Source organism: Gopherus flavomarginatus, chromosome 5, assembly GCF_025201925.1.
Source record: "Gopherus flavomarginatus isolate rGopFla2 chromosome 5, rGopFla2.mat.asm, whole genome shotgun sequence".
Classification (NCBI taxonomy): Eukaryota; Metazoa; Chordata; order Testudines; family Testudinidae; genus Gopherus; species Gopherus flavomarginatus.
This window is the reverse complement of record NC_066621.1, coordinates 121,918,432-121,935,580: the sequence shown is the minus strand read 5'-3', so window position 1 is coordinate 121,935,580 and position 17,149 is coordinate 121,918,432. Positions and strand designations below refer to the sequence as shown.

Here is a 17,149-nt window from a genome sequence, read left to right as displayed (position 1 = left end):
AAGGGCCAACTGTGCCCTTGTCCAGCTTTCCTGCCAAAGGTGGTGTCACAATTCCACAACAACCAGGTCATCTTTCAACTTCTCTTCTTCCCAAAACTTCAGAAAAGCTCTGAGGAACTACTGCTTCATGTGTTGGATGTTAGGCAGGCCCTCAACTTTTATATTGAGAAGACTAAGCCCTTCCACAAATCCACACAACTCTGTGTAGCAGTAGCAGAAAGGATGAGCAGGCTACCTGTGTCAACCCAAAGAAACTCATCCTGGATAACCACCTCTGGCCATTGTGACCGCTCATTCCACAAGAGCCCAGGCATCATCATCAGTGTTTCTTGTGCAGGTACCAATCCAGGACATCTGCAGAGCCACAACTTGGTCGTCGGTTCATACCTTCGAATCCCACTACGCTATCACCCAACAGGCCCAAGACGATGCCAGTTTTGGGAGAGCAGCGTTGCAGTCAGCACATCCATGAACTCTGAGCCCAGCTCCTGGGGTATTGCTTGTGGATCACCTAGGATGCACTGGACATGAGCAAGCCCTTGAAGAAAAAATGGTTACTAACCTTTTGTAACTGTTCTTTGAGGTGTGTTTGCCACATCCATTCCATAACCAATTCTCCTACCCTCTGTCGGAGTTACTGGCAAAAAGGAACTGAGAGTGTGTAGGTTTGACAGTGTCCCTTATACCCGTACATATGCGTGTAGCTCCAGAGGGTGCTAGAGCCAGCCCAACAGATACTAATAAGGGAAAAATCTCTGGCAACAGTGCATGCAGCGTACACACACCTAACATGGAATGGACATGAGCAACACATCCTGAAGAACAATCGTTTCAAAAGGATAGTAACCATTTTTTTGCTACCTATTCTAGCTCAGGCTAGAGATAGAGGCATGTTTTTATGCCACAAAGCCAGGAGTACAGTTTTGGGTCAATGGTCAGAGTTTTCCGTTCTTCTAATAAGTGCAGTGGAGTAGGAGGCCCATTGGCATATTCCTTTGGTAGCAACTTGCATGGTTGGTTTTCTTCAGTCCCTTGTGAATGTAATACTCTTTTGGTTATTCCAGACACATCTTTTTTTCTCACGTAGCTTTAAATTTATGTAAATATTCTGAGTTATAAAATAATAATTTTTTTTTTGCCCAAATGATAAGTGGTTTACCTGCTTATTGTGATAATCTCTTCTCAAATTGTGTTCCAGTAGGTGACTTATAAGAACTTTCTAACCTAATTCTACCAACTCCGCCTTAAGGAATTCTTTCACAAGAAAGATGTCAGCACCCACAACTATCACATCCCTACCAACAGTCATATAAGAAAAAAGAATCATCTGTCTGGACATCTCTAGTTGTCACCTACCACCTTACACTAGAACCCATATGTGGTATCATCAAACAATTGCAACCCATGCTTGATGGGGACCACAACCTTAAAAAATTCTTTCCCAAACCCCTCTTCTGGCTTCAAACAATCCCTACAACCTCACCAAGCTCATCATCAGAGGCAAGCTTTCCACAGACAAGAGCACACCAACTCAAAGTGGCACCAGCTCATGCAATAACAACGGATGGAAAATCTGCAGTCTTATCTCCATTGCTATGATGATCCATACCCCCACCCCAATACACCTTTTAAGATCCATGGGTCCTACACATGCCTATCACAACATGTGGTGTAACTCATCTAGTGCATCAGATGCCCCAACAACTGTTATCGGAGTAAACTGAGACACAAGGCCGTCCTTAGGCATATGCAGCATATGCAGCTGCGTAGGGCACCCAAAAATTTGGGGCACCTCTGGGTCTTAATGTCCATCCGTCTGCGCCTTCCTATCCTTATTCTGACCTTTCCTGCAGGCTCCTGCCACAGCTGGCTGTTGCAGTCTGGTGAGGGGATCTAGTTCTTAAAAGTGAAAAAGCCTGCCTGCCTGCCAGACTTATTAGCACAACATTGAAACTGTTAAAGAGCCATTCAAATGGTAATGAAGCCATTTAACCGGCATTTGCCAACCCCCAGGTATATACTGTCAGTTTCTGAATTTACTGACAAAAACAGTTGTGCATTATGGTAATATTTACTCAGAACATGTTACTCTACAGGACCTTAGTTTAAAATTTGCTTTAAAAATATTTTATTAGTGTGTTGCTGAAGATTATAAAATCATACCTCTAAAAAAAAATCCTTGTATAGACTTTTAGATGCACAATCTGAGTATTCATCTTTAGCCTTAAATGCTTGGATCTTCAGCCATATAGTTTTTTTTTTTTTTTTTAATAAATCCTTCAAAAGACCAGCCTTATCTCAAATACATATGCAAGCCTGGGCTGCTGTCAGGCATAGGGTCACCAGTTTAATAATACTACATAGGGCCCCATAAATCCTCAGGATGGCCCTGCTGAGACAATAACTATGCTCTCAAAGGAACTCACACAGAAAAATGATAAAAGAAAAACACCCAGTTACTTGTGAGTGAACACTGTTCATAAGGTAATCACTCCACTTCTTACCTCTCAGTCCTTGACCTCAAAGGAAACCTGCACAACACCTTCAAAAGAAAGGCCTGAGAGCTAAAATATGTAACTCTTCTAGACAATAAAAAGCATGGATTTAACACAGACATTGCTTTTATGGTTCATTACAAAAATTTGTGATTCACTTTACTGCCTGCTAATCCTTAATTGCCCACTTCATTGTAAGTGGTCTCCTATAGCACGTGTGAACCCCTTACGCTTAACAATTTGTCCCACCTTGTATTTAGCTCAGACACTCTAGTTACTTTCTCCAGACCTGAGAGAGAACTCTGTAAAGCTCAAAAGCTTGTCCATTCTATCAAGAGAAGTTGGTCCAATAAAAGATATTATGTTGCCTACCTGTCTCTGAACTTATAACATTAACATGCAAAGATAACAAAATATTTGTTTCCATAAACATCTTTTCATTCAAATACGCATGAAAAGCCCATTCTTTCTAGCCCATACCCAGTAAGAGTTGGCTTTACCTTTGTCAGAAAGAAGCAGAAGGTTGAACAGAGTAAGGATAGCATTGTAGTAAATAAGAGCAGTTGAATTATCAGAAGTTTTCAGATGCAGTCTAGTGTGTGAGCTTTTAAGGTGATATTTTAAAAACTAATGGTCTGTCTGTCTGCTTTGCACAGACTTTAATATTCTGATAGTGGGGTTCATACAAACAGTTAGTTTGGCTAGATACAATTGACCAAATGTTCCCTTTCCCCAACTGTTTTGCATTTTGCTCTATGAACTGGTTGCCTAGTTGGTTCCACCCTGAAGTAGCTGCATTTGCAGTTGAAGAGATTTATGTGTATGAGAGTTCCTTTCATTTTCTTTATTTTAATGTCACTTTCTTTTCTATGATTTTTAGCTCTTTGATATGCCTATTGCATTTCTTTAAATTGAAATATTTATGGACTATTTATTTTTACTATACCAGGAAAATAAAATAGAGCAACATATTTGTAATACCAGTGGTGTGAGAGTGCTTTTTAAAATTTTATGTTATTGTTGTTTAATGGCCTAAATATCATTCAGCATGTGTTAAGGCCGATTCCCTACTCTGGCACTTTGAGTGCAGAAGATGGGGGCCCGCAAGGATTTTAAAAATTAATACTGGCTACTCCAGGCTTGTATTAAACTCCCAAGATTACAGCTTTTCTCTGACCTTGGCTTGGTAAATGCTGCCACCATCCAAAGGCAAAACCCCTTTTGGAACCAGAAAGGCGCATTTGGGAATTCTTTCCTGTGCTACATAGGTGATTAAGGAAAACTGTATTAAGTAATTGAGACATGGGGGCATAATGAAGTTTACATATTTAGCTTTAGCTGAGACATTTAACATTTGAATGCTTAACATTGCATTAACTTAGTCTTTTGTCTTCAAAGTCTATGTGCAGACACATATCATTATGGCAGCATTTGAAGCAGTTATCTGTGCAAGTGGTAGATCTGGAAATTAATTTTTTAAAATTGTAATTTAAAACAAAATTAGAATAAAATTATTTTTAGAGAATATGTTAATATGAGATTTCAGGTTCATCAACCTCATGTTTACATTAGCGTAATATTCAACAATTTGAGTTGTTTATAATGGAAATATGCAAATTTAAAGAAAAACTGTTATTAAATATTTAAATATAACCCAAAGGCCTTCCATTAAGGCTCTAAGCTGTTGCTGTAATTTTAAAGCATTTTAAAGACAACATGCATATCAGATCAGGGCATACATTGCTTTATATCTTAACCACTTTAAAGTGAAAACAAACTATAAAGGGCAAAATAATACATAAACTCCTATTTTGCTTTTGCTTTGTTTTGTACTTACTATGAGTTTGTGGGATGAGTATGCAAATAAATAGCATCATATAAACGAGTGTTATCCAAATAAGCTGCATTTTTATGGAATGCTGTGAATTGCACAATATCTAAGACTTTACATAGCATAATGTTCAGGATCCTAGCTCTTTTGTAGATCAGTTATATTTTCTATCAGTTTTAGTATCTCATGCCTTATGCGTAACTATCTGTCCCACCTTGTATTTAGCTGTGACACTCTGATTACTTTTTCCAGACCTGAAGAAGAGCTCTGTGCAGCTTGAAAGCTTATCTCTTCCATTATTGAAAGTTAATTCATTAAAAAATATTACCTCATCCACTTTGTTTGTCTCATATACTGGGACAACATGGCTATAACAACACTGCAAACAACATATCTAGTATCTTGTCATTTTAGTTTCAGAGAAAATAGAGAGGAGGAAGTTTTGGACCATAACCAGTGGGTAGACTGAGTTCAATGACACACACAACCATATTTTGAACATTCTCGGAAAAACTATGTTTTAGGAAAATCAGTTGTCCCTTTTTATAGTGAAAACCTCCACAGGAAAACTTCAGATTCTCTTTTATAAACAAACCAAACATACACATATGGACACACACACACACTTGTCTCTGCAAAGGCAAGAGTTTGCCCTTAAAACATCTCAGTTTTCTGCGATGAAAATTAGGGAGATGTTGGTAGTGTTCTGAGTAACCTCTGGGGAGGAATGGCAACCTCTGCTCCTCTCTCATGTTGACTTCTCCTTTAATATAGCTTTTAGTATTTAATTTTTATTTTTAAAAAATACAAAAAACATACCCACAGTTCAGTGATTGCACATTGAAATGAACGCAGCAATGCAAGATTCAGAATGCATTTGAAACATGATCAGGAAACAAACCCTTTACTTTATGTACAATAAAAAATAAAGTGTGTTTCTTTGAAAATTTTGTAATAATTGATACTGTTTCTAATAATACTTTACAGTTATATTGTATCTTTTTCCTAGGCTGAGTTTTTAATACATTCTGAATCTCACTGTGTGTAATTTAACATTTGCTTTTTGAAAATATTAAATGAAAAAGCTATATTGTTGCAATGTTATAGTTGACCGAACTGTGTAAATATAAACAAATCCATATATTACAGGGTGTGCCTCCCTTGTAGGGACCCCTGCTTGCCTGGGGTGGGGAGGAGCCTTGCAGGCATTCTCTTCCTCCCTCTGTTTCCCTTCTTTCAGGGCTCCTTAAGAACCCCACACAGGTCCAACAAGGTATAAGACGAATCCCCCTGCTGGGATTCTACTTCATTAAATACAAATAAACTTAAAATCAGGTCTCTGTCCTAGGACTCAGGGATTGCATAGCCCTCCTCCTCAGGGCCTATGATTCTCTAGGAGCTCCTCTCTAGTAGGAGAGCTACTCTTTCTGTGACTACTTTCCTGTAACTGAGCCTGATGGCCATTTTCAGGCTGAGGTGCTTGTTACTCAGCTACCTAGATAGGCTTCTTCCCCTTAAATTAACTTGTCATGGGTAACCTCGGTCTGGACTCACCTTAAAGGAGCCATCGACCCTGTGACACTATAGTTTTAGATACTAAAGCTATCGTAATTCTGTCTTGCTGTGTGCACTCATGCATGTCTGTGTTTGTGTGTGTAACAGCATATGCAGTCTGAAGTAATGCACATGCACAAGGGAGTTGGGTTGTAACTGTTGCAGAAACGTTAACTTTGAACACCTAACTCTTGTGTCGGTTTGAACTCTTAAGTAGATTGCATGAACATATTTTTTTAATTGATATACTGCTCGGTATTTATCAACACTGACCTGGTCACCATTGTACCTAAGTATCTTTTTAACTGAAATACAACAAATTTAGTCTCCTTTCTCAGCCAGTAAAATAAATAGCTTGATTAACTCTCAGAATTGTTTTTATTTGTCATTGTATAAATGCGCTTTTTTTGTCTGAATGAAGAACTTTTTGAGGGAAAACTAAGTTGAAGAAATGAGCTCTTAAAGTGATGAAGTCTGTGATAATTCTTCTATCTTGTTGAAACAATTTTCGTAGTTTAGATCCAGCTGCTGTGAAAATTTTGTTTCCACATGCTCAAGCGTTCTACTGGTGGTCATCAGTTTCATTGTTCTGGTTGTACACAGCTATTCATGGTCACTTTAGAAGGGCTTTGAATATGAAGATGGAGACCTGGAACTGAACTTTTCATTAGTTCCACAATGAATTCAGAAAGTGGATGTTTGTGGTAAACTCTTACTAAGAATAGATCCTGTATCTTTGGATTTTGTAGGAGGTAGAGTTTTAGATTGGTGTCTTCATTCCAAGATACAAGTTGAAATTATCAACCTTTAAAGTAATGAATATGTGAAACGTTGTGGGCGGGTCTGTATTTGATAGGATAAAGTGCAGACGTCTTTCCAGTTGTATAGATAGAGGTGGGTATCTTGCCACTATTCAGGTTCAGCTTTAGTATCTAATAATGTTTTCCTTAGTACTGGTCATAATTAATTCAAGTACATAGTACTTGCTACTACCAGCATATTTTAGGTGGGGTAGTAGGTTTCCCATGTCAAAGAAAGTGTTAATATTTGTAGGGGAAACATGCTTCTATTCTTTATCCATGCAGGAAAGGCAAGGGTCAACCTTTGGAGTCTGGATGTTTATAGATTAGAAGGATGCCAAGGTCAATCTTGTCTCTGCACTCATAAGTATTTGGGGTGTGTGTGTGTGTGTGTGTGTGTGTGTGTGTGTGTGTGTGTGTGTATAAATAAATATCTCCTCCAGTAAGAGAGATTATATTGTTTTTGTTTAGAAATTTTAAGCATAGACAATAATACTTATAACTTACATTTTTTTCTTAATAAATGTACCAGCTGATATTTTACATTTCAGCAGATTTTATAAATGAGGATTTGGTAACTCTGCTGTAATAAAAAGCACAATATTTCCCCCCTTTAAGGCTTTAAGGAAACAAGATGCTAAAGCTGATGAAATGGAAGGACTGATGAAAAATAAACTTTTGAAATCTGAAAATGAAAAGAGCAAAGTAAGAATTTAATTTTCTCTTTTTAAATTATTTTTTAAAATCAGTTTTCAGTGTAGTCTTTTTCTGTTGTGATCGTTTCCAACTGCTTGTGGTCTAGAACAATGTTTCTCAACCTTTTTGATACCAAGGACTGGCTTGCTGCCTTCCTAAACTCTGTCAGGGAGATCTCAGGGTGGCGGGTCACAGACTGTCATTGAGAAACACTGGTCTAGAATGTTCAGTCTCTTATGTTATGTTCAAGGCCACATCTTGCTTCTTTTGTAAGAGGCAATAGCAGTGTGAAATCCTGTGTTTTTAGTTTTTTAAAACTTCTTAGCACCATACACTGCAAAGACGGCCAAAACTGAACTCTTCGTCTTCCCTCCAAAGCCCTCATTTCTACCTTTCTTTTTTGTTATTGTTGACAACAACACCAGCAACCCCCCAGTCAGTCAAGCTTGTAGCTTAGGGATTACTTTGACACATCCCTTCACCTTGCCCCACACAGCTAAACCATGTACAAAGTTGTTGGCTTCCTACTTCACAGCAACTCTAAGATCTGACATATTCTTTACGTCCTTGCAGCTCACTCTCTCATCAGGATTATTTCCCATTTTGATTATTAAAATCTCCTCTTCCTCTTCCTGGCCTCTCTGACACCCATATAACTCTCCTACAGTCCATAGAAATGCTGTTGTTAAGATTAGCTTCTTTGCCAGTAGTTTTACCATGCCACTCCTTTTTGTATCTCTCCACTGGCTACCCTTTCTCCACTGCATAAAGTTCAGAATTGTTATCAGTGCCTTCAAAGCTTTGCTCTTCCCTGCTATATCCACCCATGTATTGTTTCACATTCTCCTACCTACTCTGCTTTGCCATTAATACCAGGCTTGTCTGCCTATTTATCAGCTTCTCTGATAAACCTTTTCTGTGCCACCCTCCATGCTGCCATTTAGGCAAATACAATTTTCTCTGTCCAAAAATAACTTTGCCTCTGGAAAGGGTCTCAATAGAGTAGTTACAGGGATGAATTAACTGCACCGTACACCGAAGATTAAATGCATTAGTACTGCTGGAAATTGAACATCCATTTGATTTATTATTTCTGGTAGTGCCCATAAAGTGCTAGCTTCTCCTTCGCATCATCATATTTAAGGTAGATATTTTAATTGCATAGAAGTCTGGACACTTATAATTTACATTTTCAGGCTAGTATTTTTTTTTCCTCTTCTGTATTTGAAACATTAGGAGCAGAATAACAGGAGTAATGAAACCCAGGTTTCCATCAGAACCTTGCAGAGCACTGTCAGTAGGTCATCAGGTGAAGCATCAACTATATGCACTTTTTGAAGTTTTTATAAATGAAGCATGCAGCAACAAGAATTTTTATTTTTAAAAGTCATTTTCAGATCATATAACAATGTCAGTCTATTACTTTTCAGTCTAAAATGTTACACTTTTCTTCTTGGCCCTGGAGCAGTACATTTTTTGAAGCTTGACTAAAAACAGTTAAGCATTTTATACGGAATTGCACAGTTAAGGTAACAAAACAGTTTAATGACAACACGAAGAGAAAAAAAATGGAACCCCTTCCCCCACCCTCGATCTTTCTTTAAAAATGAGTATCATATTATCTCGGACCAAGTTCTGTTATATATCAGCCATTATTCCGTAGTTATTGTGTGGTATGGCTAAAAGGCAGAATTAAAATGGTTTGAGTGCCCTACCTGTGCATTTTCATATTTTAACATGTTTGGATTTGTTTTAAACATAATCTTTTACTCTGAATTTCCCGAGTTTTTAATTTTTTTTTTTTTGGATAATTGTGTCATCTTTCTAAAGCAATTTATCCTAAATTAGTGATATGTGCTCTCAGTTTTAACTCCCATTTTAACATTATTTTAGCTTGGGAATGCATATGCCATTTTGTAGCTACAGGTGGTAGTACAGAGTATATATGAGATAAATGATTACATACTGCATGATAAATTTATAAACGGTATCATTGTAATAATTGTAGGTACATTTGTAGCATCTTATAACACAGTTTGCTTTACATGTTCAGGGTTAGAAGTATAAGAAATTATTTTTATTTTTAAATGCAAGTTTAGTTTTAAATAGTTAAAATATTTTAGTACCAGGATGAATGTGTAACTTTGTCTCGTCATCTTTAATCAAATTATAAGCTTGAGCAGGAGTTGGAGCGGTCCCAGAGGAAGTTAGATCAGTCAGAAGACAGTCGGGAAGCTCTTCTGCATCAGGTAACAACTTTCATGCCATGAAAATCCTCATCCTTTCATATTAAGTTAGGCTTAAGCCTGTCTCTTTTATCTTGCTGTCAGTTACTGTAATAACAACATTGTTGGGGGGAGGGGGTGGAGAAAGGAAGGAAGGAAGAAAATGTGCACAGCAGTGCCTACTAGACTGATCTACATAAGATCATATGAAAAATGGGAGCTTCTCAGCATTAAAAATAGTCACTAAACCCATTCCTTCAATGGCATTATGTCATGTTCATATTTACAGAAGCTCCTTCAGTGTCTAGTCTTGGTGTGTGTTATAAAAATAGACTGGATCAAGAAGACAAACTGTTCCCGAGAGCTTCATTTGTTGCAGACATCCAGCTGGGGGATGAAGAAATATGTATAATACATTATGTAGGCATTTTCATTTCTAAGTATCTCTGAACGCATTACTGTCTCAAACATACTTTTTTCTGTGTGTACTTTTTATCCTCCGGCTTTTTAAATAGTTGAGTTGTTTACATTGGATAAACACATGCACTGTTCTAGGTGCATTTCAGAGGGTATTTTTGCATATTGTATGTTTGTAACTGTTCTGTGATATGCGGTACATAGTATTGTTGATAGTCAGTGACTCCAGACATCAGAGTGGTATAGAAACACTTGCTACAATAGAAATATAGTAAAAGTATTATGCAAACTGTCTATATTTGGGCCTGAACAAGGCACACAGAAACTGTTGAATCTGAAAGACCCGGGAATCCAATATAGCATCAGAAACAATGAGGAGTCCAGTGTCACCTTAAGAACTAACAGATTTATTTGGGCATAAGCTTTCGTGGGTCAAAAACTCACTTCTTCAGATGCATGGAGTGAAAATTGTAGATACAGGCATAAATATATATTGGCATGTGAAGAGAAGGGAGTTACCTTACAAGTGGAGAACCAGTGTTGAAGGCCAATTCAGTCAGGGTGGATGTGGTCAACTCCCAATAATTAATGAGGAGGTGTCAATACCAAGAGAGGGGAAATTGACTGGACTTCTACATAGAGTGCTTCCACAGATGTGCGCAGGCTGAAATTGTGAACAAACAGCATCACTTGCCCCATAAATACATCTATACAGAACACAGTGCCGTTCACAGCCTCAGAAACAACTCTGACATAATCAAAGGGTGTGCTGTAGTCATCATGAACTGATTGGATTATGAACAGAAGGCAGGCAGGCAACTCTCCAACACCACATTCTACAGGCCACTATCCTCCAGTCCCACTGAGGAGTATCAAAAGAAACTACACCATCTGCTCAGGAAACTCCCTGCTACAGCATGGGGACAAATCTACACCGACACACCTGTAGAAAGCCGACTAGGAGTATTCTATCTGCTATCCAAGATTCATAAACCTGGAAATCCTGGACACCCCATCATCTCAGGTATTGGCACTTTTACAGCAGGATTATCTGGCTATTTAGACTCTCTCCTTATACCCTACGCTGCTTCTTTGAGTGATTGCTCATGTGTATTCCACAATAGGTGTGCGTGCTCGCCACTTGCACCAGTACTGGAAGTTTTTCCTCTAGCAGTACCCATAGAGGAACGCCCCTAGCGACCCCTGGAGTGGTGCTTCCACGGCGTGGTATAAGGGGCACTGCTCACTCCCCCCACCCTCAGTTCCTTCTTGCTGCCAGTGAAGGTGCTTCGGAACTGCTCTGCTCCAGCTTGTCTGCAGCTTTCCTCCAGAACTCTTGTTTGTTCAGTGTAGTAGTACCTGTTGTTGAAGTAGTTAGATTAGTTTAGTTTAGTGCGCCTGGACCGGGGCACGCCCCGGGGGGTTTTAAGTTGTGCGACACTTGTAGATGACCGGTGCCAGTGAGCGATCCGCACTCAAACTGTTTATGCTTTCTGGGTGAAACTCATCTCAGCAAGATTTGCAGGTCTTTCAGGTCTTGGACCAAGAGAAAAAGAGACATTTGGCTCCGGGCTATCCTGATGGTGTCGGCATTGACCCCGACTCTGGCGCGCCGCTCCAAGTCGGCACCACGTACTGCAGTGTCGGGGCACAGCGACCCATTGGTGCCATCTACCAGTTGGCACCACTCCCTATCTGTGGGGCACTCCAAGAAGGTTAAGAAGAGGCCCGCCGTGGCACCGAAGGAAAACTGGGGGAGAGGCTAGACCCACGTTGGTCAGTCCTTGGTCCCCATCGACCTCCAGGCCTCCCACTCAGGTTGAGCGGAATAGCCCAGACCATTCTGAGCAGGCTTCCCCAGATGTCCGGATGCCCTGTTCGCCAGAGGCCCTGCAAGTAGCCCGGAACGTTATGTCCATGCCGGTACCAGGCCACATTGCCTTCTCTGTCCTCATATCTACTCTAGGGACACCATCATAGGACCCAGCCACACCATCAGAGGCTCATTCATGTACACATCTACTAATGTGATATATGCCATCATGTGCCAGCAATGCCCCTTTGCCATGTACACTGGCCAAACTGGACAATTGCTACATAAAAGAATAAATGTTCACAAATAAGACATCAGAAATGGTAACATACAAAAGCCAGTAGGAGAACACTTCAACCTCCCTGGACATTCAATAACAGATTTAAACATAGCCATTCTTCAACACAAAATCTTCAAAAACAGACTTCAAAGAGAAACTGCAGAGCTCCAGTTCATTTGCAAACTGAACACCTTTAATTTGGGCTTGAATAGGGACTGGGAGTGGCTGGCTCACTACAACATCAATTTTCCCTTTCTTGATATTGACTCCTCCTCATCAGTTATTGGGAGTAGATCACATCCACCCTGACTGAGTTGGCCTTCAGCACTGGTTCTCCACTTGTAACTCCCTTCTCTTCATTTGCCAATATATATTTATGCCTGTATCTGCAATTTTCACACCATGCATCTGAAGAAGTGGGTTTTTTACCCACGAAAGCTTATGCCCAAATAAATCTGTTAGTCTTTAAGGTGCCACCAGACTCCTTGTTGTTTTTGTGGATACAGAGTAACATGGCTACCTCTCTGATATTTTTAGCATCAGAAACTCTCCCTATTTACTCAGTGCTTTACCTTCTCCCTCTTTTTTGGAGAGCTAGAAAAAGAGATGAAATTGGTTGAGGGGGATTTGGGGCTCAGTTCCATTAGCATTCATTGTTTGACTTTTGTTAGCATTTTCAACTCAGAAATCTGTACTGTTGTTTTATTTTGAACTCAGCCCATTGTGTGTAAGTATCTCAGAAGATGTAATGTCTCACACATGCTGAAATACCTAGGCACAGTGAGATGGATTAAGAATAATATTTCTTGCTTTAATTCTGGTTCTGTACTTGGCTTGTTATAACACACACGTTAATGGTGCTCTATCAAATGTTCTTTGTATTGTTAATATTATACAGTATTGTTAATATGTAACATACAATACATTGAGAAAGAAAATGAAAGTGAGCTGCAGAATCCTCTTATACTAAAGAAGCGTTGATATGTTAATATCACACTTCTGATGACTGCAATCTGCCCCCGCCCCCCCCCAAATCAGAAATAGAGATAGAATAAGATAATTACAGCATGTGAGAATGATTAGAACATGGCCTGGTTTAGATTAAAGCCTTTCCTTGCAACTGCCAATGTGATGATTTATACTAGCTCGTCTGGTGTTTTGATTATCCCTTTCTGACCATATTTAGGAATGAACTTTCATTTCTTTCATGCTTGCCCTCTCTGAGCACTTAGGGATCTGCTAAAGAAGTGGTAATTATATCAAGTCTTTTAATGTTTATGGTGTTTGGTAGAATTGTTTGCATTTTTGTTTTGTTTTATTAAATGTTTGGTACTTGTCTATTTGTTAGATTGAGGATCTCCATTCCCAATTATTGAGAGCAGAAGCGAACCGTGTGGATTTGCAGCATCAAGTTTCACAGGTTGCCATGCACCACCAAAGCTACCATGATGAGCAAGAGGACGACAGGAGAATTAGATCAGGTACAGCCTTTTCCTGTTTTTTGGGACATAAATTTATGACTTTGCAAGAGAACAATCTTTGTCTTTGAGTTGTAATCTAGATCCTCTGTTGGTTGAACTAATACAGCTAGTTATCTTCTGGGCTCAATTAACTTTTGTTTGTACTGGTGTCAGATGTTAGTAGCTAAGTAGTTATGAGAAACAAAAGTTATGAGAAGACTGAAATACATTATCTTCATACTGATTATTTAAAAAAAAATCAAAATTTATAGTATTAAATTGAGCAGCATCAATGGTTTCTTCACAGAACAGAAATTTTGAACCGTTTTCATAGTATCAAAGGATTTACACACAAATTTTGATAGTCTTTTTCTGAGATGTTGGTATTTCTACCTATTGTGAGGTTAACTCTTGACATATTGCAGCACAGTGCAAGATTCACCTCTCTGTGTAGATTTTTCCTTAAGAAGGCTGCTAAACTGTCTGTTAAACCTCCAAATTGTCCTTCAGAAATGACAACTTATTCTAGGGAGAAGTAGAGAATATAAAAAGAAGAGGAGTACTTGTGGCATCTTAGAGACTAACAAATTTATTTGAGCATAAGCTTTCGTGGGCTACAGCCCACTTCTTCGGATGAAGTGGGGCTGCAGCCCACAAAAGTTTATGCTCAGATTAATTTGTTAGTCTTTAAGGTGCCACAAGTACTCCTGTTCTTTTTGCGGATACAGACTGACGTGGCTGCAACTCTGAAACCTGTAGAGAATATAGTTTCAATCACATTCAGTTAATGCTTGTATTTGCGACATCTTAGAAATGTGAAAATAGGTCATGGTATTCAGAATTTTAAAAATATATTTAAAATCTCAAGAGGTAATTGCATAGTAGGCTATAATGTCTCTAAAGTATTTTTGGATAAAAAATTACGAATTGATCTGTATTTGAGCTCTCTAAATGCATCTTGACTTGTGTGTTTTTTAAAAAAGTCAATATCTTCTGGAGTCACTATGGTCTATCATTTATAGTGACACACTTCTGTGTGATTTAGGTGGTTTCTAGGGTAGGTTCAATATCCCAATGAATCTTTCATCAGCTTGGTTAAGTCCTGCTTTCTATTTTTGTAACTTCATGTTACAGCTGCTTAATTCCTCTTGCATCCAGACAGATTCTCATGGTCATTAAAATGGAGTTGTGATTCCATGTTTATAAAAATCTTCCCTTCCCCAGAAAACTGAAGAACCTATAGTCCTATATCAAATACTTTATTTTTTTCAGAAGAGGGTGAATTGTTAGCCATTTTTGAACCACATGATAAAGTGACCATTTTGCTTAAAATTAAACCTATTTGTACATTTAAAATTCCTTTCCAACACTTGTTTTTCAATTATAATAACTATGCTAGAAAAAGTTGCTATAAAAATGCAAAGAAAGAAACAAAACCTGTCCTGGAGCAATTTTACCAAAAAGAGGAATAGAGCTTTAAACAAATGTTTCAACAGAAAGTAGTCTGGGGTTAGAGGAGAGAGTCATGCAAAGGGGTAGGGACTGAGGTTTTCTGAATTTCTAATGGGTTATAAACTGAAGAACCTTGATTGTCAGCTGAGGAACAGCTGCTATAATCACTGCAATTTTTAGATAGAAATTTACCATATAAGTTCTGGATAAGAATGGAAACTTCACATAGTTACCTAGATATAGTAAAAAGTGATACATTGTGACAATTTTTTTATAAAGTATTCTTCTCTAATAGTATAGCATCCAGATCTTGTGACTTTACCTTAATGTGGTTAAATTTTGGCTCTGTTGGAAGTCAATGGTAAGACTCCCATTTCATCCATGTTTTTTTCACTCCTAAAATAAATCTGCCTAGGAAGAGAACATGAAATGGCTTGGCTGCAGTGAATAGAAGGCTAATGTCTTCCTAGCTATGAAATCATACTTTTAACTTTCAGTATCTTCTGGTTATGCACTGATAAAATCAATAGCTGTGGCATATTCATATGTTCCCATTAATACCCCATAATTTATATGGGAAGAAGAAAATAGTACTGCAAAGATAGGAATGAGAAATTTAATTTCTACGTTTTAGTTCTTTCATTTGGCGTATCAGTTCTGTTTGTTCACAAATGGCTCACAATGTTTTGTAGTTGTTGAAAGGTCTGAGCGGGAGAAGCAAGAGTTGGAGAAACAGATCCTGGAGTTAAGAGCAAAGCTGAATCATAGTGCTGTCATGTCAAAGGTAGAGGAGCTGAAGCGATGCATAGAGCACAAGGATAAGGAGAAAGCACAACTTGCAATGCACATACAGGTAACATTTTCTTTATAAGTGGTTTCCTATGTGTTTGTGGTAAGTGATGTGCTAGGTTGGGTGGTGACATAAAACTCCAAAACAAATATTCCAGTGATACTCAGATCTTAGTGGTTCAGAAGCCATATTAGTGGTTAACATTAAAAAAGAGAGCCACAGTAATGTGAATTCATTGTTTTATTTACTATTTTTATGTATATACAGGGCCAGCCCCAGAACAGATGGTGCCCCAGGTGAAGAGCATCTGAGGTGCTCTCCCTCCATTTGTTAAACTTTTGAATACCTTATTTTTTTATTGCATTTGTAGCCCATTTAATGACTTTGATACATGATTTGCATGCATGATTTATCACTGTCTCATAAAATGATAAATCTGTACGCTAGGATCTGTAAATTATGCCATATGTAAGCAAATAAAAAGAATTGTTTATAGAAACTTTTTTAAAAATTTTAAGAATAACTGAAGTGTACTAACATGAAGAAATTGAACTGTGTACCAACACTGAGTGGACCAGTATTAAATAGTGTTACAGTAGGTGACACTATCTAATGTTAACCCTATCCTTCAGTTCAAAAAGTTTCTGTACTTGCCTTTTGCCCTTCCGAACTGAAGCACAGCATCAGAAATCCAAAGACTGGACAATGCCATTTTCAAGCAATAGAACAGCAAGCAATGTCATTTTCTTCATTGGCCATCAGCAATTTAATACGTTTTAATGAGCTTGAGCTTCGAAAAGCTGCGCTCACCACTTGTGACTACGACCGGCAGCGTGAGCAGAATCCTCAAAGTATCGACACATTGGGAAAAGTGTTCTCCAGCTCTGCATCATGACTTATTAGAAGAACTTGGAGTGGAGAGTGCTTCCTTTGTTGCAAAATGTGATCGCTGTTGTCCAGTTCAACACAGAGGTTTTCATCATTGACATCTGAACATTCCCCATGTGTTAGTCTGGTGAAGGTCCGTACAATTGTTCAAGTGTTTTCCTGCTTACTAAGGTCATATAAAAACTTCCAGGTCTTTTTGTGGTGCTTCATTTGTCTAGACCTTTCTTTGATGGACACTTGAGCAGTGTCAACAAGCAACCAAAAAACCACCTCCTTGAATTTTTCATCCAAGCTTCCTATCACCATATCTCTGCCCTTGTAACCAAGCTGTTTCTTCTTATGATGAATATGAATTTCCTTAAAGTCAGTCTCAACTCCTAAGTTTTCTACCATTTCTTTGTGATGGCATTTCAGCTGTAATGGCATGTTCAAATCTGTTGTCTCTGTA

The 17,149-nt window shown here is 38.5% G+C and overlaps 1 protein-coding gene across 7 annotated transcripts in view; it reads left to right on the top strand.

The window, feature by feature from the left end:
• The window catches only part of CEP128 (centrosomal protein 128), a 418,732-nt gene that overhangs the window by 64,961 nt on the left and 336,622 nt on the right, over positions 1–17,149 (top strand). For all 7 annotated transcript variants that reach the window (XM_050953220.1, XM_050953226.1, XM_050953223.1 and 4 more), the window contains 4 exons: positions 7,299–7,385; positions 9,551–9,625; positions 13,460–13,592; positions 15,716–15,876. In XM_050953220.1, coding sequence (XP_050809177.1) covers positions 7,299–7,385; positions 9,551–9,625; positions 13,460–13,592; positions 15,716–15,876 — 456 coding nt within the window. The remainder of the gene's footprint in view (positions 1–7,298; positions 7,386–9,550; positions 9,626–13,459; positions 13,593–15,715; positions 15,877–17,149) is intronic.